The sequence below is a fragment of the Bubalus bubalis genome, chromosome 6, assembly GCF_019923935.1.
Source record: "Bubalus bubalis isolate 160015118507 breed Murrah chromosome 6, NDDB_SH_1, whole genome shotgun sequence".
Lineage (NCBI taxonomy): Eukaryota > Metazoa > Chordata > Mammalia > Artiodactyla > Bovidae > Bubalus > Bubalus bubalis.
The window spans coordinates 11,466,787-11,493,895 of NC_059162.1; the positions used below are offsets into that span (position 1 = coordinate 11,466,787).

Consider the following 27,109-nt stretch of genomic DNA (forward strand, 5'->3'; position numbering starts at 1 on the left):
GTACAGCAGAAGATGAAGTGGCCATTGCATAGGCTGACTTTCCATTAGACTGGGTACCTTTTCTCTGAGACTCTCCAGCCAGGATAACTGAGTCTTCTTAACAGGTTCATGGAGGTTTTTGAGGGAAAATATTTGAATAGAATATTTAATACTTTATATTTTTAATTCTTATTAATTCAGCTCTTCCATGTATTTCTAATTTAAATTTTTCTTTCACTTCTACCCCATGGAATTTCTTTTTTGCTCTTCTTAGTTTATACCATAATATGTAGACCCACATAGTAAGTGCTAGTTTCTGTGGCACACACTTGTGTAGGCCTTCTTAACAGTTCATATACTTTATTAACTTTGGAAATGGCAACCCACTCCAGTACTATTGTTTGGAAAATCCCATGGATGGAGAAGCCTGGTAGGCTGCAGTCCATGGGGTGGCAAAGAGTCGGACACAACTGAGCGACTTCACTCACTCACTCACTTTTTAATACACTTTATAGGGTTAAAAATTTTTTTTCTTAATAATTTTAGGTTTAACGAAAAGGTGTGAGATAGTTTGGAAACTTCTACCATTTCCCATAATGTTGCTGCTACTGCTAAGTCACTTCAGTTGTCTCCAACTCTGTGCGACCTCATAGACGGCAGCCCACCAGGCTCCCCCGTCCCCGGGATTTTCCAGGCAAGAGTACTGGTGTGGGGTGCCATTGCCTTCTCCACCCTACAAAACTCTGGTAAATTTGCCAAAACTAATAAATTTACATTATCATTAAAGTACAAATTTATTCAGACTTCACCAGTTTTACCACTATTTTTCCACTATTTTCCACAAGCCATTCCACACTAATACTGTAAAGACTCCTCTTTCAAATGTCTCATGCCTCCAAGACAAGATCCTGCCTATACTGGCGAAAAGTAGAATGAGAGGGTAGGAATGAAAAGGTGAAATTTTACCTCCTATTGCTCCAAGTTCCTAACAACAATTTCTTGTATTTAACAACAAATATCCTAAAATTATATCCCTAAAGCATAGAAAACACACACCTTGAATCTAGAGGTAAGATTTCTGCAGACCTAAGGGCAACAGAGGTCCATCCACCGAAATACAGGTCAGCTGCTCAAGTGAGCTGTTATCTAATTGCTGCCTGAGGGCTGCTCCTGTGTGCCAACTTATACAGTCTGAGTGGTGGTCACAATACCTAAAGATGCTAGACCAGGCAGAGGAACCTGAAGCAAATGAGTAGGCCATGATATTACTGTGTTTTTGTTTTTGTTTTTTTTAATGCTCTGATATTAACCAAGCAATAAACATTAACAATGCATCTAAAAAAGACAAGAATACTTTGATTTACTTGTTTATGCATTTGCTCATTTATCGAGTTCCTTCTGCTTGCACCCATAACAGTCCTTTACTGTCTATTCACCAATGAAATTGTCATCCCCTATCCAATCTTATCCAAAACCTGGAAATGAGTTTGTGGACCATTTTAACTCAGAAACCTGATTGGCTTAATTTTGTCTAGGATTCATGGATTCTTGAAATTGTAAAGAAACTTAAACGATTTGTAAGAAACATTTTTCCAGCAAAAATTTACCTGCCTCTCCAGTCATTTGGACACAGAAAGACAAGCTTCTGAAACAGACTGATTGGCAAACCCATTGTATTTTTGCCTTATTGGCCCTTCCATCCACACCGCATGCTTTTGGATTTCATTTTTTCTGATGTTATTTTTATAGATTTACTGCTTTTTTGCTGTTGTCCATTTTTAGGTGACCAGCGGTAAGAATCCAACTGCCAGTGCAGGAGACACAGGAGATACAGGTTCAAGCCTCAGATAGGGAAGATCCCCTGGAGGAGGAAATGGCAACCCACTCTAGTATTCTTGTCTGAAAAATCACATGAGAAAGCACACAGAACACAGCTGCTTTATAATGTTGTGTTCGTTTCTGTTGTACAACGATGTGAATCAGCCATAATTATATATATAATTCCCTCCCTCTTGAGCCTCTCCCTCCCCTTCCATTCCCCACAACTAGGTTATCACAGAACACCAGACTTGACTTCCTGTGTTATACAGCATCTTCCCAGTAGCCATATATTTTCCTCATGGTAGTGTATATATGTTAATGCTACTCTCACAATTCATCACACCCTCCCCGTGCTCCCCCTACCCTGATGTGTCCACATGTCAGTTTTCTACGTCTACATCTCTATTCCTGTGCTGGAAATAGGTTCATCTGCACCATTTTTCTAGATCCCACCATTTTTCTAGATCCCATATATATGCATTAATATGCTGTGTTTGTTTTACTCTTTCTGACTTACTTCACTCTTTTTAACAGGCTCTAGGTTCATCCACCTCATTACGACTGACTCAAATTCTTCCCTTTTTATTTCTGAGTAATATTCCACTTGCAATGAGACCTATTTTCTTTAGTGAGGCATCAGTGGCTACAAACTGCAAGGCAGCCAAAATTGACAGAATTAGCCCAAGCATGTAAATAAAGAAACAAATGAAAAATGCAAGAATCAAATAGAAACAACAATGGTGACTTTATTAAAAGAACCTCAAACTAGAAACAAACCAGCAGCCAAACAGTGGATGAATAACATACACACACACACACACACACACACACACACACACACATAATTTCATGTATGAATATCATATTCATACATGGAATTCTATTGAGCATATTGAACAATAAAAAAGGATAGATACTAGTGCACCGATAAGCAACATAGATGACATAACCATAAGCTATGTGGGAAAAAATGACAGCTACAAAGAGCATATACAGTTTGTTCCATTTTAATAAAATTACAGAAAAGACAAATCTAAACAACTAGCATAAGATATGAAGTAGCTACAATAATACATAGTTGGTAATGGTTTAAGTGCAAATAGATTTGAGGAGTATTGGGGTAATGGAAATGTTTCATATCTTGATTGTGATCATGTTTACATAGGTTTATATATTTTTCAAAATAATGGGCATGTACATCTAAAATAGATGTATTTTATTTTACATAAATTATACATCTGCTGTTAATTCAATTTTTATAATGAAGCAGAAAAAAAAAAAATATGACCAGTAAAAAGGGCACAGGTTTAGAAAGTAAACTTAGTAAACTTCAAGAAAGTAGGAATAACCTTGGTTGCTTTCTCCCCCACCAGTTTATGAGTTGAATGATTGTCTTGTATTCAGAGCTTAACAAATATTACTTGATTAGTGAATGAAATCTTCCCTGGTGGCTCAGATGGTAAAGAATCAGCCTGCAATGTAGGATACCTAGATTCAATCCCTGGGTTGGGAAGATCCCCTGGAGAAGGGAATGGCAACCCACTCCAGTATTTTTGCCTGAAAAATCCCAGGGACAGAGGAGCCTGGTGGGCCACAGTCTGTGGGGTAACAAAGAGTTGGATATGACTCAGTGACTTACACTCATGCAGTGAATGAAACTTAAAGGAACCAACATCTAGGCAGGGATATCTCAGAACCGCTCTCTGGGGGACTTGCCTTCCATATACATCCTTTGCTTTGATCCCATGCTCATTCCTCTTGCTCTTACCTTAACCATTCAGTGATATATTTGGCCCATTGCCCTTCATACATGGGCTGCACTCTTTCTCTCCTTGTGTTTGGGATAAGTTTGAAAGAGCTGACTAAATGTATTTAGAAAATAAGTGTGACAAAGGGCAAAGTTATATTTTTTCTGTAAGAGTTTAGATAGAAAGTGAGGTAACTAAAGAAGTATGGAATTTCTTGCCCACATTAAAAAGGGGGGAAAAAAAAGCATTTAAACAAGACAGGGACCATCAGAGTTTCAAATAACAACAATGATGTCAGAAATGACTATAATGAGAAGTCTGTCGATATGACAACAAATCCAATTTGGATAAGGTTGCTTTGTTTTGGTTTGATTTTCATTGAGCACTTTGCATGTAAGAAAGTCAACTTTGTCATGACCATTGTCCCAAAGGAGCTTAAATATTAGAAGATGTACAAAGACCTAAGTAGCTGTAATTCAGGGAAAGAAGTAATGTATACTTGTAGCAGAGCATAGCTGAAGCACTGTCTGGATTCAGACCAGGGAGAGACTCCTTCCTCCTTATGGATCAGGGAAGCCTTCTGGAGGATATGGCATCAGAAATGGGCTTTGAAGGTTGAGTACTACTAAGAAAATTGAGATTACAAGGAAGGTATTCCATGCAGAGTTACAGAAATTAAAATAGCTTGCATTAACAAATCATTATAAAGTAGAAGCAGAAAAAAAAATGGAGAAGAGAAACAGTGGCATCACTATGTTCTCCTAGGCTTCTGGGCTGTTGGGTACTCATTCAGATTGGTAAGGCATGGTGAAGAATCTCGTGGGATGTCTTGATATGAACTGTGAAACAAGAGAAATGGGGAGAAATTCTAAATAAGATGGAAATAGTGGTTGAGGAAGAGGAGAGAGGTCAAGAGAAGAAAGCTAAGAGAAGTAAAAATGAAATGGAATATAAAATAAGAAATTGGAAAGAGAGGAGAAAATACAAAACTCACCAGTGCTTCCTAATCCATAATGCAAGGATCATCAAAAGCATTAGGGGCACAATCACTGCATCAAGTTCATGGAAAGATGATGCCCTGTGAATATTAGAGAGACACCTAGATGTCATAATAAATGCACTGCCAATTTTGCTCTATCTATTGATTTGCCTGCCTTAGCATACGAACTAGGCATAAGTCCCATCAATTATCTTATTTAGCCACTTTATTCTCATACATGTTGGAAAGGATTCTTCATCTCCCCACTAAGCTCTTATATCTGAGTGTCCCTCATATTCCATTTCTGCATTTCTGTAATCATCTCTATTAATTCCTTCTTAATATCTCTCTCACTTAGTTCTGCCATCATCAAACTTTCTTTTGCCCTGACTTCTAGGCTCAAGAATCACCTTTGCACACTCAAAAATTCCATCTTACTTATCCCAGTAGAGAAAGATGTCCTGGTCTCCTAGAATGCTATGCCTCACCTGGCAAGAAAAGCCAGTTGCCTCCTCAGCATCCACATGCATGATCATGTGACGATCCCATCAACATTGGGCAGAACATCACCTTGCTAAGTTCCTGGCTGCTCCTGTTCACCCCACATCTATGTCACCAAAACAGGCTTTGGGTAGAAGCCAGAGACATGACAAGCTAGCAGTAGCTGACTTGAACCAAGGATCAGGCTACTGGTCAGCCAAGCCTCTGGTCTCACTGGAAAAGACATTAAAAATATTCATATGAGGACTCTAGCAGACAGTTTAGGGACAAAATATCCACAGTAATATTAAAGTTCCTCTAGGAACTTTTGCCCAGTAACCCCTCTCCCTCTTAAACTATCCCTTCCTAATTTTGAAAGGAATGGTGGAAAGGAACAAGACTTATATAGAAAGATCTTAGAAAAGGGGGCTGTACCAATCTTGCCTCTGGAGATACATCTTGCCTGCATTGAGGAGACCCAAGAGAAATTGGGGACAGATGTTGCTGATGAGTTTATGCACTGTTTCCTTGATGCCTTCATGCTGATTGATTAGATCACAGACACTCTGGACCCTACTCTTATCCTCTGGAGATGGTACCCATGACATGGTTTGGAAACTCAAGAAATCTGATCCTTGATAAGCTGCCTGAAAAAACCCTTTTGTGGTTTCCCTAGAATGCAGCTCACAGTCAACTCTCACCTGTAATTCAAAGGGATCTGGGAAGAGGGAGGAAGAAGAAAGAGAGATTAATGAAAAAAATGAGAGGAACTATATCGGAACCTGAGACTTATTTTTTAAAATGTGGAGAAGGAGATGGTTTTATAAGTGTATAAGAGTGAGTCAATGATATATTCAGTCAGGAACAGGGAAGGGAAGAATTGGTGGGATTGGGAAAAGGGCATAAGGGACAAATGCCAAGAACTGAGGTTTTGATTTGAATAAGTTGGAGGGTAAATGATAAGTGAGGTTCATGGTATAGGTTAGGGGAGGGTGAAGAGGAACTCATGTGAGGGAGGGGAGAGAACAACATTCCTAGGTGCATGAAATGAATCATAATGGTTGTTGGACTATGGACATAGACTTAAAGTAACTGAGTAGAAGAAGTAATGATATTTTAAGGGAGTCAGTATTATAGAGCCCAGTAACTACTATCCTTTCCTACCTCCTGAATTCAAATCCAAATGAGATAAAGATAGAGAGCAATTGATATATGGATCAAATTGTCAACTTCACTTCTGATAAATCTTCTAGATGATTTCCCTTAACTGTATAATCCAAGTAATGTTGCTGGTATTGAAAACCAAAAGAAGTAGACTTATTTACTCTTATAAATGGATTATTTGTGTCCCCTCTAAACTCACATGTTGAAAACCCTACCCCGAAGGTGGTTATACTTGGAGATGATGACTCTAAGAAAGTAGAGTTAAATGAGGTCTTAAGAGTGGGGTCTTATGTGAAAAGACACAGAATGAGTTCCCTCTTCCTCCTTTCTCCCTCTCTCTCTCTGTCTCTCCTCACAGGTACTGAGTAAAGGTCATCTGAAGACATATCAGGAAGGTGGCTATCTATAAGCAAGCCAGAAAGAGAGCCTTCACAAGAAATCAAGTTCTCTTGTATTGCTAGTCTCAAGAACTGTCAGAAAGTATGTCTATGGTTGAAGCCATCCAGGCTGTGTGTTTTCCTCTGCAGCCCAGGCAGACTAATACACTTACCTAGTCCAAGAAGTGCTAGAAAGCCTCTAAGCAAACCCTCCCCAAGGGTCTGGTCGAGTCAAGGGATGAAGGAGGAAACCAGAACTGACACTTGTGAGAGCAGCTTGACTCCAGAGGCAAAGGGCAGGAGGAAGCTGTTGAGACATATCACAAACCCAATTTCTTTCCTAGACTCACCAGTGAGCTAATTCTATTTCCTATTTTCATAGGAAAGAATAGGACTGAGAAAAGAAATTAAAAAATATTTAAGGAATTTTCCTTCAGAGGAATTAGAAGGTGTCATCCAATTCCATGATAATAATATTCAGTCAATCATCTAAACAGAAAACTAGTAATGCACACTCTTTGCAAACCTATCTCTCCTCACAGTCACCACTGCATTTCTCTCCATAATCTGTAAAATCTGCCTCTTTATCTCTAACCCTACTAACATTTAGTCCTTACTTTCATCATGTGTGACTCAGGTCATTGCCATAATCCCTTATCTGGACAATGCAATCCAAATCCTCTCCCTCTCTGTTCAGCACTCTGATTCAGAGTTGCTATGTAAAATGCACACCTGATCTTGTCAAACTCATAATTAAAATATTTCAATTGCCTTCATGAAAAATAATCCAAACTCCTACATATGCCAGTACTATACACAAAGGCTCATATTTTAATATATCATTCCCCAAGAAAAAGGTTGGAGGAAGTGGAAGAAGTAGGATTTGCGAGAAGGGAAATTTGTACCAGTGAACAATTTGTACCAGTGAACAATTATTAACAGAGATCCAAGAGCCTGAAAATCTCCAATAGGGAGAGAAAGAGGTGGTTATACAGGCCCTCTAGATACACATGATCCCCAAAGAATAACCTGAGACGGCTGGAACATCTCCTGATTAGAATCCAGCCTGTCTGAGGGCCCTGCCTTTTCTGGGGGTGTCAGTGCTCTTCCTTTGTCACCCACCTTCCCCAGGCTCCATCTTCTCACTCTATTGGTGCTCAGGTTATAGATGTGCTCACACTCACCTTTGCCTGGGCTCTTACCTGGCCCTCCACCAAGCTCACGTCAGCGAGTGGTTCCCCGCTAGAGATCACTGTCCTCAGCACTCCACTGGCATGTGTCCACCCCACAGTGTTACACTCTACTCCATCATCCCCTCTCTGCCAGCAGAAACCTCACCCTCTGCCCACTTTCTTGCTCAAGAAACCCCACTGTTTCTCAGAGCCACATGCCTTTCCCTGAAGTTTCATTTCCCCATCAGCACTTCTTCATGTGATTCTCTCCCCTTCCTGGTTCCCAGCAGCAGTTTCAGCTTCTGTTCTGGGTCCTCCTGCCTCTCACATCTGCAGCAGTGAAAAGTCCCATCCTGAGATCTAGGATAAACCCCTTACTAGAATGCATTGATTACTGTCTTGGGTCTCAGTTTCTCCCACTGTAAAATGATTGGACTAAAATAATTTTATATTCTTCAGTTCCGTTTCAATTTTAACATTCTTTGAGTTGGTCTGTGTTCATATTCATTTTTATTTACATAGTCTTTTCCAGCTCTGCCTCCTGGTCCTCATTTCTTACTTACTTTATTATGACTCCATAATGTTCTCTATTTACCTTTAATCTGAGTCCCTAGGGTCCCATCTCTATTTTATCAGCACTCCTCCCTAATTTTCCTATCCATTCTTTCTAAACTCTGCTCACCACCTCAGTTAAATTTTAAAGCCTAGAGTATTTCCACATCACTTGACCCTTCAATTTCCATGCTTACATATGAGCATGACAAGTAAGATGCTTTTTTTGCAAGATTGAAGCCAGGAAAGAATAACAACAACAACAAAAACTACTATAAAAATGTAGATATTTTGGATAAACTATAGTTTTATAAATTATTTATTCAATATATGCTCACCTCATAAGATTAAAGAAATTGTCCAGAAAACAATCAAATGAGACATTGAAAATTGGAGCTAGAAATGAACATTAACACTTGAACTTCCCAGAGTGTTGTCAAGGGTTGATTCCCAAGGGCTTTGGCTACACTAGCCATACAGATGATGAGGTAGTCTTGAGACCTCCAAAAAAAGATACAAGTTGGGCATGAGATTTTCGATTTTTTTTTAATAATTTATTATTTTTTTATTTTTTAACTTTACAATATTGTATTGGTTTTGCCATACATCAACATGAATATGCCACGAGTATACACGTGTTCCCCATCCTGAACCCTCCTCCCCCCTCCCTCCCCGTACCATCCCTCTGGGTCATCCCAGTGAACCAGCCCCAAGCATCCGGTATAGTGCATCGAACCTGGACTGGAGACTCGTTTCATATATGATATTATACATGTTTCAATGCCATTCTCCCAAATCATCCCACCCTCTCCCTCTCCCACAGAGTCCAAAAGACTGTTCTATACATCTGTGTCTCTTTTGCTGTCTAGTATACAGGGTTATTGTTACCATCTTTCTAAATTCCATATATATGCGTTAGTATACTGTATTGGTGTTTTTCCTTCTGGCTTACTTCACTCTGTATAATAGGCTCCAGTTTCATCCACCTCATTAGAACTGATTCAAATGTATTCTTTTTAATGGCTGAGTAATACTCCATTGTGTATATGAACCACAGCTTTCTTATCCATTCATCTGCTGATGGACGTCTAGGTTGCTTCCATGTCCTGGCTATTATAAACAGTGCTGCGATGAACAGTGGGGTACACGTGTCTCTTTCAATTCTGGTTTCCTTGGTGTGTATGCCCAGCAGTGGGATTGCTGGATCATAAGGCAGTTCTATTTCCAGTTTTTTAAGGAATCTCCACACTGTTCTCCATAGTGGCTGTACTAGTTAGCATTCCCACCATCAGTGTAAGAGGGTTGCCTTTTCTCCGCACCCTCTCCAGCATTTATTGCTTGTAGACTTTTGGATCACAGCCATTCTGACTGGCGTGAAATGGTACCTCATAGTGGTTTTGATTGGCATTTCTCTGATAATGAGTGATGTTGAGCATCTTTTCATGTGTTTGTTAGCCATCTGTATGTCTTCTTTGGAGAAATGTCTATTTAGTTCTTTGGCCCATTTTTTGATTGGGCCATTTGTTTTTCTGGAATTGAGCTGTAGGAGTTGCTTGTATATTTTTGAGATTAGTTGTTTGTCAGTTGCTTCATTTGCTATTATTTTCTCCCATTCTGAAGGCTGTCTTTTCACCTTGCTAATAGTTTCCTTTGTTGTGCAGAAGCTTTGAAGTTTAATTAGGTCCCATTTGTTTATTTTTGCTTTTATTTCCAATATTCTGGGAGGTGGGTCATAGATGATCCTGCTGTGATGTATGTTGGAGAGTGTTTTGCCTAGGTTCTCCTCTAGGAGTTTTATAGTTTCTGGTCCTACGTTTAGATCTTTAATCCATTTTGAGTTTATTTTTGTGTATGGTTTTAGAAAGTGTTCTAGTTTCATTCTTTTACAAGTGGTTGACCAGATTTCCCAGCACCACTTGTTAAACAGATTGTCTTTAATCTATTGTATATCCTTACCTCCTTTGTCAAAGATAAGGTGTCCATAGGTGCGTGGATTTATCTCTGGGCTTTCTATTTTGTTCCATTAATCTATATTTCTGTCTTTGTGCCAGTACCATACTGTGTTGATGACTGTGGCTTTGTAGTAGAGCCTGAAGTCAGGCAGGTTGATTCTTCCAGTTGCATTCTTCTTTCTCAAGATTGCTTTGGCTAGTTGAGGTTTTTTTGTATTTCCATACAAATTGTGAAATTATTTGTTGTAGCTCCATGAAGATTACCATTGGTAGCTTGATAGGGATTGCATTGAATCTATAAATTGCTTTGGGTCGTATACTCATTTTCACTATATTGATTCTTCCAATCCATGAACATGATATATTTCTCCATCTATTGGTGTCCTCTTTGATTTCTTTCACCAGTGTTTTATAGTTTTCTATTTATAGGTCTTTAGTTTCTTTAGGTAGATATATTCCTAAGTATTTTATTCTTTTCATTGCAATGGTGAATGGAATTGTTTCCTTAATTTCTCTTTCTATTTTCTCATTATTAGTGTATAGAATGCAAGGGATTTCTGTGTGTTGATTTTATATCCTTCAACTTTACTATATTCATTGATTAGATTTTGTATTACGTCCTCAGTAAGACTGGACCAGAAAAAAATCCACCCTACTAAACAGGAAGATAAAAAGAAATCTTGTGGTTACTTTATACTCTAGCTAGAAAATTTTTTTAATTATTCTTAGAAAAAACTTGATCGTAGGTTTTCCTTCACATGAATTTAACATTGAATAATATTCACTCAATTTGAAATGCCTAACTCAGGAAACTAATATTAATAAGTGGTTCTAGGCAAGAAAGGATGAATAGAGTGCAGAGAATTTTTACGACAGTGAAAATTCTCTTTACAATATTAAATGAAGAATACATTTATCCAAACCCATGCAATATACAACACCAAGAGTGAATTCTGAGGTAAGCTATGGACTTTGGGTGATTATGATGTGTCAATGTAGATTATCCTTGGTAAAAAAAAAAAAAAAAAAAAAGCGCCATATGGAAAGTGATGTTGATGATGGTGAGGACATGACTGTGGGCAAATTGTACACTTTCCTCTCAATTTCCTTGTAACCCTAAAAACTGCTTTAAAACATAGTCTTAAAACAAATTTTAAAATTTACATTGGTAGCAATAAATTGTGAAACAAAAAAGGAGTTCTTCTAAACAATCAATAAAAAAGAAAAACAAATCTGATCAATTTATGCTAGAGACAGACTGAATGATCTTTTCATGTTTCCTGGAGAAAATGATATAACAAACTGCTATCATAAGAGGCAATCAAAAAGCATGTAGCTAAACATGTAGGGATATACTATTAGAGGTATGTCTATGTTAATTTCAAAATTATCTTATTTTTCTGAATAATATATTTCTGGTATTTGTCAACTTTAAAAAAAACTGAAGTTTACTGTCATTTCTCTCATGTCTTATAAGTTTTAGCTATCTTACAACAATAACAAAGAAATGGCTCTAAGCTGGTCACTTGGCAGAAGCAAAAAAACAAGGAAAATTTAGGGATCCACAGATAATGCAGTCTTCTTTTGTCTAATATAGGTATTGCTTGCTTTGCACACTTTCAATACACACAAATTTTAGTTACCAGGGTTTCTTTAAATAACACCAATTCCCCAACAGCATGGCTCAAATTTCAGTTGCCACATTATATTAAATGTAAGTAAAGTACAAAACTACTAATTTTTAGTTCCATGAATCACTATGGAAATAACTAAATAATCCATAATCACTATGAAAATAATCACTATGGAAATAATAAATAAGCATGCAATCAATAACTAATGATATCACTGACAAATCACAACCCTTCACAAAGTTTATCATTGACTGTTATTCTTTTCCATGAACAGACATCAAAGGGTATACTTGATTGTCTCCTTGTATTTCAATAATAAATTCTGTGACATTTTAATTGAATAATAATAAAACAATGAATTGACCAACAAAGATAAAAATGAAAATGCTGGAAATGAGATTTGAACTGAATGTTAATGAAGTCATTGAAGAAATAGCTGGCCTGAGGAAGATGGATATTGCCACTGGTTGAGAAATTATAGATATGAACCTAGATAGAGGAACTTATCAACATAAACGAGGAGAATGGTTGTTATAAAATTGATGAAGGTGTCTCAAATGAAGTTATGCCTGTGGAAGACTTCAGTTTTAAGGAAATTTCAGAGACTCCCCAAAACTGAAAACAAGTATAAAATGTTGGAACCTGATTCAAACTTAGAAAGAATTATGAAAATTCACCAAGGCATAGAAAAAATATTTTATAAATTATATGATAAGAATAAAGTAAGCACGGGTCAAACCACTGTTGGTAAATTTTTACAAAGAATTAAAACACTCATTCTGGATGTTAAGTTTGTAACTCTGTAGACATTACTTTGCCAACAAAGGTCTGTCTAGTCAAGGCTATGGTTTTTCCAGTGGTCATGTATGGATGTGAGATTTGGACTATAAAGAAAGCTGAGCCCCAAAGAATTGATGCTTTTGAACTGTGGTGTTGGAGAAGATTCTTGAGAGTCCCTTGGACTACAAGGAGATCCAACAAGTCCATCCTAAAGGAGATCAGTCCTGGGTGTTCATTGGAAGGACTGATGTTGAAGCTGAAAGTCCAATACTTTGGCCACCTCATGCAAAGAGTTGACTCGTTGGAAAAGACTCTGATTCTGGAGGGATTAGGGGCAGGAGGAGAAGGGGACCACAGAGGATGAGATGGCTGGATGGCATCACGGACTCAATGGATGTGAGTTTGAGTGAACTCCAGGAGTTGGTGATGGACAGGGAGGCCTGGCGTGCTGCGATTCATGGAGTCGCAAAGAGTCAGACATAACTGAGCGACTGAACTGAACTGAACTGATAGGTTTTATGTCATCAAGTTCTTATTTTCCTTTGTCTTTAGAAACTTTTTGAATTTCTTTTTGATTTCATTGGTTGTTTAGATGCCTTTTGTTTAGTGTCCACATGCTTGTGTTTCTGTAGGGATTCTTTTTGTAGTTGATTTCTAATCTCATAGCATTGTGATCAATTATTTTTATAGCAATCAGAAAAGATCCTTGATATGATTTCAATTTTCTTAGCTTTACTGAGGTTTGTTTCATGGCCCAGCATGTGATCAGTCCTGGAGAATGTTCCATGTGCTCTTGAGAAGAAAGTGTATTCTGCTGATTTTGGATGGAATGCTCAATAAATATCAGTAGAGTCTATCTATTCTAATATGCCCTTTAAGGCATGTATCTCCTTTCTGTCTGGATGCTCTGTCTATTAATGGACAAAGCACATTAATGTCACCCACTATTATATTACTGCCAATTTCTCCTTTTAGGTCTGTTAATATTTGCCTCATATATTGTGGTGCACCTATGCTGGGTAGATATATATTTGCAATTGCTATATCTTCTTCTTGGATTGATTCCTTGATCATTCAGTTCAGTTTAGTCACTCAGTCGTGTCCGACTCTTTGCGACCCCATGAATCACAGCACACTAGGCCTCCCTGTCCATCACCAACTCCTGGAGTTCACTCAGACTCACGTCCATTGAGTCAGTGATGCCATCCAGCCACCTCATCCTCTGTCGTCCCCTTCTCCTGCTGCCTCCAATCCCTCCCAGCATCAGAGTCTTTTCCAACGAGTCAACTCTTCGCATGAGGTGGCCAAAGTACTGGGGTTTCAGCTTTAGCATCATTCCTTCCAAAGAAATCCCAGGGCTGATCTCCTTCAGAATGGACTGGTTGGATCTCCTTGCAGTCCATGGGACTCTCAAGAGTCTTCTCCAACACCACAGTTCAAAAGCATCAATTCTTCGGCGCTTATGCAGTGTCATTCTTTGTGTCTTGTAATAGTCTTTATTTTAAAGTCTATTTTATCTAAGTATTGCTACTCCAGCTTTCTGATTTCCATTTACATGGAATACGTTTTTCTATGCCCTCACTTTCAGTCGGTTTGTGTCTCTAGATCTGAAGTGGGTCTCTTGTATATATATATAGGCCTTGTGTTTTTATCCATTCAGCCAGTCTATGAATTTTGGTTGAAGTATCTAATCCACTTATATTTAAGGTGATTATTAATAAGTATGTTTTTATTGCCAGTTTGATGACTGTTTTGTATTTTTTTGTAGGTCTTTTTTCTACCTTACTCTTTAGTTCTCTTCTCTTGCAATTTGATGACTATCTTTAGTGTTGCATTGGATTCCTTTTTCTTTTGTGTGTTTGTCTATTATAGATTTTTGATTTGTAGTTACCATAAGGTTTTGACATAGTAGCCCCAGAGCCCCCCATTTATTTTATGTACACACACACACACACACTTGTTTTAAGTTGCTGATCTCTTAATTTCAAGTGCATTTCAAACATCCTGCATTTGTACCCTCCCTTCTCACAGTTACTGGTTTAAATATTTGTGTGTAGATGATTTTCTATCTTCACTGTATGTTTGCCTTTTCTATGAGGTTTCCAATTTCATAACTATTTTGTTTCTAATTGTGGCCTTTTCTTTTCTGCTTATAGAAGTTCTTTTAGCATTTGTTGTAAAGCTTGTTTGGTGGTGCCAAATTCTTTTAGATTTTGCATGTATGCTTTTTGTATGCTTTTACTTTTTCTGTAAAATCTGAATGAGAGCCTTGTTGTATAGAGTATTTTTATTTGTAGGATATTCTTCCTTCCATCTCATTTTGTCTAAATTTCTACTTGCATTTTAATATCTGTGGAAGGTTAATTATGTTTCTTGACCTGGGAGAAGTGGTTTTCTATAGCAGATGCATTATATGTTCCATAAGTACACTATCCTCTCATCACCCAAGCCCAGGTACCAGCTGATGCCAAGGAAAGTTCTGATCTGTGTTCGCAGAACTTGGTTCTGCAGATTGCTGGTTTGTAGGGCTTTTGTTTCTGATGTCTGCCCTAAGGTGTGTGAAGCTGGTCTAGACACTTTTGCAGGTTTCCTGATGGGAGGGACTGGTGCTTACCCATTTGTGAATCGAGCTGAGTCTTTGCCCTCTGGTGAGCAGGGCTGCGTCAAGCGGCAAGGCTAGAAGTGCCATGGGCTCAGGAAGTCTATAAGCAGCCTGTCTGCTGATGGATGAAGCTGTGTTTCTCTCATGTTGGTTGTTTGGCCTGAGACATCTCAGCAATGGAACCTAAAGGCTGTTGGGTGGGGCCAAGTCTTAATGCCAAAATGGTGGCTTCCAGGAAAGCTCACAGATGAATATTCTTCAGTGCCTCCACCACCAGTGTCTTTGTCCCCACACTGGGCCACAGCTGCCCCCACCTCCCCATGAGACCCTCTAAAACCAGTTGGCAGGTCTGGCCTGGGCCCCTATAAAGCCATTGCTCTTTCCCTTGGGTCCTGGTATGCATAAGACCTTGCATGCACCCTTCAAGAGTAAAGTTTCTGTTTCCTATGGAGCACCTGCATTCAAGCCCCACTAGCCTTCAAAACCAAATCCTCTGGATCCTCTTCCTCCCAAGGCCAGATCCCCAGGCTGGGCATCCTGATGTGGAACTTAACGCTCTCTATCCTGAAGGAGAACTTCTGTGATATAATTGTTCTCCAGATTGTAGGTTTTCCACTTGGGGAGTGTGACATTTGATTATGTCACAAGGATGCCCTACCTACCATTTTGTTGGGTTTCTTCTTTATGTTTTGGATATAGAATATCTTTTTTGGTAGGTTCGGTAGTCTTTTTTACTGATGGTTGTTCAGCAGTTAGTTGTGATTTTGGTGTGCTCCTGACAGGGGATGAACTCAAGGTCCTTTTACTCTGTCATCTTGTTAAGGTCCCACTGAGAGGGTGATATTTACATTGACCATTAAATGTTGAATGTAAGTTTCCACAATGGACATTGGTGGATAGAAGGCAGCCTGGGTAGGGAAGTCAGCATCAGCAAAGCACTTAGACATGAAACAACATAGCAAGACTAAGGATGATCTTTCATATATTAATTTATTCTTCATTTTCACAATAATTTTTTCTCTAGAGTTACAACAAAGGTTCCAGAAGCCTTTGTTAATTCTTTCCTGCATTGAATTTATTCTTCTAAACTACAGACACCAACCTTCCATTTTATTCAAAATGAGTGAGAATGTATGGTAAAATTTTACCCCAACTTTCTATGTATCTTATAGATCTTCTTTGGTTCTTGTGTGTAAGTTAAACCGCCCTACTAGATTCGATGTAGAAAAATTACTTTTTGTATTTTGGATTTATCTCAGTGAAATGAATTATTAAATATTTCACTCTATCATTTTCCTAGAAGTTTACTATGATTTCTTTTTTCAAATTAATTAATTTTTTAATTGGAGAATAATTACTTTACAATACTGTGGTGGTTTTTGCCATACATTCACATGAATCAGCCATGGGTGCACATTTAAATAGCAATTTCATATAAATTTCAGATGATGATTGCATTTGCTTCCTTGCCTTAGAAAATGTGTAGGTAAAAATGAACTTATATACAGATAACATGGGTGCTATTGTCAAAATATTTATTTACTCTTAGCAAAAAATAAATAATGCATATGTGTCAATACAATGAAAAAAAGTAAAGAGTTATAGGTAAACCTTTCATAAACCAAAAGTATTAACTTTAGATTGATATTTAGCTAACATTCTGGATTAGTTAGGATCAAATTTGACTCCAAGTAACAGAAAATTAAAATGGAAGAAATATCTTTTAAAAAGATACAGATATTTAAAATAAAGATAAATTTCTCTTGTGAAAAGACTAGAAGTAAGCAATTCAGGTTTGTTATGTCATTTCATTGTCACAGAGTTGGTTCCAGTTTCCTCTTTTGCTTTGAGGGTTTTTTTTTGGGGGGGGGTGGGTGGGTGTTTTTGTTTTGCTTTGTTTTGTTTTGTCCTTTACCATGCTTGATCCTCACTCCAAAGGCAATCCCATTCTCTGAAATGGATGCCAGAGGTCCATCCATCAAACCCATATTATGCTGACAATAAAGAGAAAGAAAAAAGCTGAGCACACTCACCACCTTCCAATACTTCAGATCCCTTTGCAAAAGTTGTCAAATTGCGTTGACTTGAGAGCACAGTCACGTAACCACAACCAGTTAAAAAGGTGGTAAGATATATAATTTTATTCTGTCCAGCTAATGATTAAGCAGTTGATTTATTCTGGAGGAAGTGCAAAATAGATTTCAAGAAAAAAATCTGGTCTTTGCCATATAGCACCATTTGGCAATTCAACTGTCAATTTAGGGACATAAGTTAACAGTTTCACTTAAATAGGTCATGTGGATATAGATCACTTTTTCAAAGACCATGGATGTTTTACTTAGGACACTTTAGATCAGAATTAAGGCTCATCCTCATTTTAAATATTTCCCTTTCTCAAGTTCTGTCTAGTATTCTCTCTGAAGTGGAATTTGCTGTGCATTGGGAATGGACTGAGTTGTAGGTAGGCCAACAAGTGCCTTTATATTAGAGCAGAGCCAAATTATATCTTGAGAAGAATCTTGGTCCTTGCTACAAGTACTACCAGCCTCCTGGGAGCAAACTTGAGATTCAAACAACAGGCCATGAGCGATCTCCAAAAGTTACAAGAAATTGCCAATTGCAAATTCCACCTACAACTCCACTGATTAAGGTTACTGCTCTGCATTTATCAGATTATATAAAACTGTCATACATATGGTGTATATTCGAGTAACAATCTAAAAGTCTCTGTTGCTGAAAAAGATTCAAATTAGTTCAACATAAACAATATTTATGGAAGACTTACAGTCTACTCATTTATGTAGGTTATGTAAGATCTTCTATTGAATTTTCCAGAGCATCAAAGAACTGCACAGGTGAACCAGATCCTATGTGCTGCATAGAGTTATTTTCTCCATTTAATTTTTAATGTATTTAAGACTGATATGCTCACCCTACTTTGAGACTACAAACCAACAGGCCTGTGAACCTCATGAAGTTTACTGAAAGAACTTTGCTAAGAACATTGTTCCCTGAACCAAACAGTTTCTTCTCTATGGAAACTGATGAAAGAAATTTCCTTGAGGCCTCAGGACCAGGAAGAGCTGTCTTTACTGAACAACATATTTGTCTGTTTCTTCTAGACTCTGTGACTATGTAATTGATCAGTCTCACTCATCTTGTAGTCCTCTAATAATCCATGACCCACATATAGCCTGTGCATAGGGTACCATGACACTTTCTTTTATAAGTTAATCCTTCTTGGGGTTAGCTTATTTTACTGGCCACATATTCCCTTGGATTATATTTCCATATTATAGCTGACATACTTTCAATATTATGTGCAAGTTTTATAAGTAATTTTAAATTATTTTTAGAGCTAACAAGTTACTGTGAATTTAAGTAGTATGATTTGGAGGCCTTCTGAAAATTCCAGTATTAAGTAGCTGAAGCTTTGTTTTAATCTCTACTGCCACCAAGTGGTAAAATATAGAAATGTATCCCTATCTAGAGCTTTTGTGAAAGTGTGAAAGTGCTAGTCGCTCAGTCATGTCCTACTCTTTGCCACCCCACGGACTCTAGCCTGCCAGGCTCCTCTGTCCATGAAATTCTCTAGGCAAGAATACTGGCGTGGGTATCCATTCACTCCACCAGGGGATCTTCCCAACCCAGGGTTCGAATTCAGGTCTCCAGCATTGGCAGGTGTATTCTTTATCATTTGAGCTACCAAGGAACCCCCATTTATAGACTTTAATGATTGCAAAAACCTTAACATTTTAAATCAGAGAGTCTTGAGGTTGAAGATATTTCAATACTTTTCTTAGATATAAAAGTATTTTATTGCATAGTTTTGCTATAAAACTATGCAAACTATTGCATGAAGTGAAGTCGCTCAGTCGTGTCGAACTCTTTGTGATCCCATGGTCTCTACCAGGTTCCTCTGTCCATGGAATTCTCCAGGCAAGAATACTGGAGTGGGTTGCCATTTCCTTCTCCAGGGGATATTCCCGACCCAGGAATCGAACCCAGTTCTCCTGCATTGCAGGCAGACACTTTACCATCTGAGCCACCAGGGAGTTTGCTATAAAACTGACAGTATTGCATAGTTTTGTGTTTGTTTTTCCTATTAAGATACTGCCTATTATGAAACCCATTATCCTAATTCAAAATGTGGTGCTGGAGAGGACTCTTGAGAGATCCCTGACCAGCAAGGAGATCAAACCACTAAATCGTAAAGGAAATCAATCCTGAATGTTCATTTGAAAGACTGATGCTGAAGCTGAAGCTCCAATACTTTGGCCACCTGATGCAAAGAGCCCACTCATTGGAAAATATCCTGGCTCTGGAAAAGATTGAAGGCAAAAGGAGAAGAGGGCAGGGAATGAGATGGTTGAATGGCATCACCAACTCAATGGACATGAGTTTGAGCAAATTCTGGGAGATGGTGAAGGACAGGGAGGCCTGGCATGCTGTAGTTCATGGGGTCACAAAGAGTCAGACACAACTTTGCAACTGAACAGCAAATCTGAATTCAGTCTCTATTCTATACAACATCATTAAACATTTTCCAACTGCTGTTTTGTTGTGTTGTATTTTGCCTTTAGAATCATTAGTGCATTGTTGAATTATTCTCCATTTATGGTTCATGGATATCATTTGGTCTGAACAGATTTCCTCTGTAAATGGCTTGATTGATTGACTTATCCCCATTCTCTCCTCTTCCCCACATTCTTACTGTATTATCCTTCTGTTTCTATATGTTATCATAAAATGTGATTCTGTTTCTGATGAAAGTAATTGTAAACAACACAACCAGATAGGAAAATATACCATGTTTATTGCTTGGAAGAATTAATATTGGTAAAATGATCACACTATCCAAGGCACTGCACAATTTCAATGCAATCTCTATAAAGTATCAATGGCATTTTTTCATGAAACTAGAACAAATAATTTCAAATATGAAAACATCAGTCAGTTCAGTTCAGTTCAGTCGCTCAGTCATGTCCATCTCTGCGACCCCATGAATTGCAGCACAAAAGACCTCAAATAGCCTAAACAGTCTTGACAAAGAGCTGGAAGTATTTATGCTCCTTGATTTCAGTGAAGTGAAAGTGAAAGTATCAGTCACTCAGTTGTGTCCAGCTCTTTGCAACCATGTGGGCTGTATGTAGCCTGCCAGGCTCCTCTGTCCTTGGGATTCTCTAGGCAAGAATACTGGAGTGGGTTGCCATTTCCTTCTCCAGGAGATCTTCCCAACCCAGGGATTGAACCCCGGTCTCCTACATTGCAGGCAGATTCTTTACTGTCTGAGTGGCCATAGAAGCCCTCTTGACTTCAGAATACATTACAAAGCTATGGTAATCAAAACAATATGATATTGACACAAAAAGAGACACAAAGATCAATGGCACAGAATAGAGACCCCAGAATTAAACCCACGGTCAATTAATCTACTACAAAGGAAGCAAGAATATACAATAAGGAAAAGGCAGCCTCTATAATAAGTGGTACTTGGAAAGCTAGATAAATGTAAATAAAATGGAATTAGAATATTGTCTCACATCTTACACAAAAATAAAATGGAATAAGACCTAAATATGAGACCAAAACCTATAAAACTCCTAGAAAAAAACAGGCTGAACACTCTTTGACATAAACTGCAGCAATATTTCCTTTGTTTCCTAAGACAATGGAAACTAAAGGAAAAATAAACAGACAGGACCGAATTAAACAAAAGTTTTTGCACAGAACAGGAAACCATGGACAAAATGAATAGACAACCTACCCTAAATGGGAGCACTTATTTGCAAATGACATGACCCAGTGAGGGGTTAATCAGAATACATAAACATTTCATACAACTCAGTATCATTAAAGTAAACAATCCAATTTACAAAAAAAATAGGAAGAAGACCTAAACAGATATTTTTCCCAAAAAGACATACAAACTAGCAAGGCAAAAATTTTCAGCTCAGAACACAGTGGTGATCTTTCTCTCCCCTACTACTTTATGCTCAATTTGTTCCTGATGCAAGATAAGTGCTTAATAATTATTTGTTGAATTGATCAATGAATCCTAAAATAACTGAAGTCTCTCCATGGATATCTCAACTCACACTGCCAATTTCATTCATTAATCATAAAGAGTCTATCTTCACTATTCACCAATTCTGCATGTGCTTATTTATCTGTTTGCTAAAATTTATTTTTAATGCTCAAATAAATACTCACAATGCTTTCACAGTCATTCATGGATGTGTGCAGAGTGGTATGAAATACCACCTGCCTCACAAGTTCCCAGATGAGAAAGGTGACTCCCTGCATTTTTATTTCAGTTCTAAAACTGTAAACATATGCTTTCCACCATCTACTTAGGCCACATTTCCTGTGCATCTGTGCTCTTTGATGGTGATGTTGCTGTTTAAAATAGTCCTAAGGCAAAATGTCAAAGTGTTGTCTGGTGTTCCTAAGCACAGAAAGGTTGGGACATGTCTTATGAAGAAAACACGCATGTAGATAAAGTTTTGTTCAAGTGCACATTGTAGGATTGTGAGCCATGAGTTCAGTGTTAATGAATCAACAGTGCAGTAAATCCAGGAAAACTGAAGAAAATTTATTGATTAGTAAGTGGAGCCACTCCAGAAAGCGTTAAAGTAACATCTACAATGTTATGATGAAGCTCCTTAAGAGATGGGGAAAGAGCTAGATTTGTGGATTCTTGAGGTGTGACTGATTTTTGTTTCCTTTTTTTTGTTGTTTTTAAAAGTATAGTGGACAGCACAGTGGTATGGCTGAAAGTCAAAGAAATTTATGATAGTATTACCCAAGACCAAGAAAAGATTAAACACTTGGCTGGTATTTTATCACTAAGAAATACTGTATATAATTAATAGATTATTTTGAAATATATATATATATATATATATTTGCAGAATCACACATAAAGCTATGTATTTATTAGTTGATGAAAAATGTTGTGACCAGAAGCTCATTGGAACCAAACCCTGCATTTGCCCTAGAAGCAATGGCTCAATTTTCACTAAATCAGCATTTCCTATAAATTTAACACAACATCATAAAAAACAAGAATATGTTTTATGTAATCTCCTTGCCTTGATCTCACTTCAGTCCTGAGGATCAATACTCTTGTTCTTTTTGCTTGACTTTTCTTTTCTCTTCAGGGAAATACTCCCACCAGTACTTCTCAGGCATCACTCATGTAAGTGCTCCTGGAATTTAAAGGCAACTATGAACCCCTTCTGATTTTGCTAAAATGCAAATTATGATTCATGATGTCTAAGAAGAGATCCAAGACCCAATATTTATAACAATTTCCAAGATGATAATTCTGGTTCTCATCCATGAACCACCCTGAAAATAAGGGTATATATTCTGCCTTCCTCTTTCTGTTTAGAATACTTGGAGCAACACTTCATCCCAATAGGTCTGTAGAGTTAAATAATTAGAATTGTCAGAGGCAAAACTCTGTTTCTCCTCAGGAGCTCAGAGAAATCACTAAGGAACTAGAAAATTTTGAATTTCTTGGTCAAGTGAGAAGGACTTTAGTCAGAAGAGCATCAGATGTCTCAACTACTACAAAGATAGCAGGAAAGAAATTGAAGTTTAAAAGGCTATAAAATTGAAATAAATTTAACACAGATTTTTATGGAGAACATATCACACACAGGTAAAACATTTTGCCAAGGATGCATATAGTAAAACATGTGAACTTTGTTCTCAAGAGCTTAAAAACTAGAAGGGGGAAAGAGAACTAGACAGTGGCCACAAAGGATCTGAAGTGAGGAGGAGATTTACCAAAGTCGAGTTAAATTTTGCTGGGAATTCAGATGAGGCAGAGACAGCTTTCACTAGTGAATCAGGAAAGGCCCTTTGGATGAAGTGACATCTGAAATAAGCCTAATGATCCATTCACATTTGAGTACGTGGAGGATCCTAGGACTGTATTCCATTCAGAATTTAAATTATGAATTTTTAAGTCTTAAACCTAGGTTAGAACAACAAATCCTGCAAAATTACACTTGTTATTGCTTGTATTAACAACTGATCATTCAGCAGGAAAAAAGCAGAATCTAAAGAAGTTGTACAAAGAGCGTGGAAAGACCATCATCATCGAGTTCTATTTAGATGCGTCCTGGGTTCCTGGGCTGCTGGGATCTCTTTCCAAAGGGAGAAGTGTGTTTGAAGGTTTACAGCAAGTCCTGATGAGAACAGAGATTGAAGTCATTCTACATGAGGTGGAAGTGAGAAATGAGGGGCAAGAAGGAAAGGGGCTGGGAGGAGAAGAATGAGAAGAGAAAGAAAAACAGGTGGGCAGACACATGGGAACTGGGGGGAAGGCAGGACACAAATAACTCACCAGCTCTTCCTAAGCCAAAATGCAAGACCTGCCAGGAGGACCAGGGGCACAATCATTGCCAAGATGATCCAGCCAGTGGAGCTGTGATGATCTGTGGGCGGGGTGCACACAAGAGTGTCTTCTCGAACCCACTCACTGTTTTGCTGCACTTCCATGCTTTTCCTTTGTTATTCAAGTGTCTGCCTCAACAATCTCTTCTTCCCTATTTCCTCTCTTATCCCTCCTCAGAGATGACTCCATCTAACCTCCTTTCCTATATCTATGGGGCTCTCATTTTCAACTCCCATATTTCTTATTTTTATTCCTTTTGGGTCTGGACTGCCTAGAATCCCCAATTTTTCACCTGACTCTCTCAGTCTGCTTGAGGACCACCTATTCCCATCCCAGCAGGGCCCCAGTTTTTCCTCACCCCAGTAGAGGATGATGTCCTGGCCTCCTAGACTGCTGTGCCTCACCCGGCAACTCAGGCCAGATGCCTCACTGGCTTTCACATCCAAGGTAACCTGAAGATACCACGTCCCATCAGCGTTAGGCAAGACGTCACTTCTCTGAGTGCCCTGTTGCTCCTGCTCACCCCGCATCCACATCACCCAAATGGGCTTTGGGTAGAAGCCAGAGACGTGACAAACCAGCATCAGTTGGCCAGGGCCAGGACTGGGGCCCGGGGACAGCCAGGCCTCTGGTCGTACTGCAGAGGACAGGGAAGGTAGTCAGATGAGGACTTTAATGCAGATTCAGAGGTTCAAAGTTTCATGTCAGTTTAGATGGACATACTTTTCCCACTGTTAGCAATCTGTCAACCGTTATGACCTCCCCACTTGGCTCTTTGTTAGCAAGATGAGAAGGTATGATTTTTAGAACAGAAAATTTGTGGAGGAAGGGTGCAGGTCTGACCTTGTCTCTGGAGATACACCTTTCCTGCATCAAGAAGACTCAAGAGGAAACGTGGGCAGGTGTCACTGAGCAGCTTGTGTATTATTTCCTGTGTGCCTCGGTACAAATTGAATAGTGTGCAGACAAACTGAGCGCTAATTCCACCCTCTGGAGAGGGTACCCATAAATTTTTCTGGAAGCTTAGGAAGTCTGATCCTTGATAACCGATTCGCACAAAGCCTACTGAGGCATCTCTGATGTGCATCTCACAGCCACCTGCTATCTGCAGTTCAAAGGGATCTGGGGAAGAAAAGTTCTAAGTTAGAAGAAAGAAGGAGTAGGAAAAAGAAAATAAAATAATTAAAATATGATAGAAGCATAAGGGAGGATTTTACAAAATTTGAGGGAATAGAGCAAAATTTAGTTTGATTGGAGGTTCAAAGATTGGGAACTGGTTGGAGATGCAGAAAGAGATGAATGACATGAGGGGCAAAGTATTTGAAGAAGGCATTGTAAACTATGTGGGTAAAAAAAAAAAAGGTAGGACTTAGTGTGAGAGATTTGGGATTATAATAATGTAGGATAAGTAGAACGCTGTAAGTTATAGTGAATATACAGACTGATCACTAAAGCGATTGAATGGGGGATAAAATCATACTTTAATAAGTGAATTAAGGAATGAGGAAGATGAGAGTGTCTGGTAAGGCTCAGAATTGATGGAGGCTGCTTATTAGAGAAAGAAGAAACTCACTGAGACACACATACACCCCATAACTTGCACCATATCCCCAACCCCCATTGAGGGAACTGAACTTACATTCAAGCTGCCATTGGCTGGCATGGTTGTGAAGTACCTGACCAAGTCTAATGAAGAATGTATGAAGTACGTTTTCCACATCCATCAACTCCTCATTACTGAAGTTGCCTTTGGACCAAGGACGCAGGTAAATGACTCTGTCAGAGTTGTTGTCCCAAGCATGAGTCTGCAACTCATCCAACCAAGCTGAGCCCAGATTTTGTGTAAAGAATTGGCTATAAAATGATGAGATCCGAATGATTTTGAAAGTGATTGGCTCCTGGAAGTCTAGGAAAAGAACAAAGAGAATGAGAACGGGCATTGGGAAGGAGAGAAAACAGAGAAAGAAAGGTGCCAAAGAGAGGAAACTCAGAATTTAGGGCAAAAGCAAGATACCTCAGCAAACATTTGGCTGCCCCACAAACCCATACAGAGTAGACAACCTTCAAAAGAGCCATGGACCTGGAGTCAGTGATACTGGAATGAAACTAGGCTGATATTCTCGATCTCTAGGTTGGGGAAACCACTCCATACACACATGCATACCACACATTCACACACACAAGCTCAAACAGGTGGATGTGCCTGCCTGCATGCACACACACACACACACACACACACACACACACGTACACACACACATGTCTTTTTGAACAGAATTCTTACCATTCTCACTGTCACCACATGGGAGAAGAGTCAGGAGCAATGAAATTTGCAGAAACAGCATCTCACTTGCAGATGTTCTTTCTCTCAGAAATGTCAGTCTTTGATTTCTATTCTAAACAAACCTACCCCACAATACCTCTATTCTGACTTCCTTCTCCTACCAACAGGCAAAACTTCCCTTTAGTCAACATCTGAAAAAAGAAAAATCTGCTCCTTCCCTAAACCCTGGGCCACCTACTCAGATGCTCATTACCCTTCCAGTTCTGACTGTCCCCTCTGACTTCCAGCTTCTCTTCCTATCACCAGATTCCATCCTGTTCACCTTCTCCTAGTCTAACTGCTATGGACCATGCTTTATATGGCACTGAAAAGTCAATGGATAGAATTCACTTTTCCCCTCATTCATATAATAAAACTGTGAAACTAAATGTCTTCCCAGCGACCTAGCTAATGTTCTCATGCCCCTGCTCTTCTCTGTCATACAGTCCTCCTTTTGCCTTTTTGAATATCTTCTCAGCTATTCTCTTCCTCTTTCTTACCCTCACCCCGCCTCATTCATATCTCTGACTTCTTATTGGTTGCTTTATTAGCTTTTTCAGAATTCCTTATGATTGCTTTGAAGAAACAGTATAAACTGACACCAATTCTCCATCATTCTTAGGGAAGAATCAAGTATGTAGACAGTAAACAATCAGTGGTTGCTAGGGTCTAGGCAGTTGGAGACAAAGAGTTGTAGCAGTTGTATTCTTAGGGAAGTGAAACTATACTAAAATATACTGTCAGGGTGGATATATGTCATTCCATATTTGTCCAAACCCATAGAATATACAACACCTTTGTTGTACTTTAGTGATAATGATGTAACTTATGAATTTTGGCTGACAGTGAGGTGTCAGTGCAGGTTCATCAATTGTAACAAATGTATCAGTCTGGTGGGGAATGTTGATGATCTGGGAGGCAGTGCACGTGTTGGGGCAGGAGCTATATGGTAGCCTGTGATTTCTACTCAGTTTTACTGTGAACCTAAAACTGCTCTGCTGCTGCTAAGTTGCTACAGTCATTTCCGACTCTGTGCGACCCCATAGACAGCAACCCACCAGGCTCCCCCGTCCCTGGGATTCTCCAGGCAAGAACACTCGAGTGGGTTGCCATTTCCTTCTCCAATGCATGAAAGT

At 38.7% G+C, this 27,109-nt stretch overlaps 1 protein-coding gene and 1 long non-coding RNA gene across 3 annotated transcripts; both read right to left on the reverse strand.

Annotated features, from left to right (window-relative positions):
* Positions 1 to 2,563: 2,563 nt before the first annotated feature.
* On the reverse strand, positions 2,564 to 7,900 carry LOC112585530. The gene is made up of 3 exons (XR_003109899.3): positions 7,751 to 7,900; positions 4,543 to 4,626; positions 2,564 to 4,387 (listed from the first exon to the last, which is right to left on the reverse strand). It is a non-coding gene; the product is annotated as an uncharacterized LOC112585530 (long non-coding RNA).
* Positions 7,901 to 20,036: 12,136 nt separating this feature from the next.
* Positions 20,037 to 26,450, reverse strand: LOC102411246 (T-cell surface glycoprotein CD1a). Of its 2 annotated transcripts, none has more exons than XM_006052501.4 (6): positions 25,935 to 26,450; positions 25,290 to 25,556; positions 24,494 to 24,772; positions 24,009 to 24,287; positions 23,600 to 23,690; positions 20,037 to 22,451 (listed from the first exon to the last, which is right to left on the reverse strand). In XM_006052501.4, the coding sequence occupies exons 1-6, from the start codon at positions 25,993 to 25,995 to the stop codon at positions 22,427 to 22,429; spliced, it is 1,002 nt and encodes a 333-aa protein (XP_006052563.1). In that variant the 5' UTR covers positions 25,996 to 26,450; the 3' UTR covers positions 20,037 to 22,426. The 2 variants fall into 2 exon arrangements, with proteins under 2 accessions (XP_006052563.1, XP_006052562.1); XM_006052500.4 differs by having other exon boundaries at positions 20,037 to 23,441.
* Positions 26,451 to 27,109: the final 659 nt, after the last annotated feature.

Excerpts from the sequence above, each read along its gene's own strand:
- LOC102411246 (XM_006052500.4), bottom strand. The coding sequence starts at position 25,995 with ATGCTGTTTCTGCAAATTTCATTGCTCCTGACTCTTCTCCCATGTGGT. Across the intron at positions 23,691-24,008 it reads GGACATCATCCTCTACTGGG|ATCATCACAGCTCCACTGGC; the intron begins GTGAGGAAAAAC and ends CCCCGCCCACAG. Across the intron at positions 23,442-23,599 it reads TTTTGGCTTAGGAAGAGCTG|GACTTGCTGTAAACCTTCAA; the intron begins GTGAGTTATTTG and ends TGTTCTCATCAG.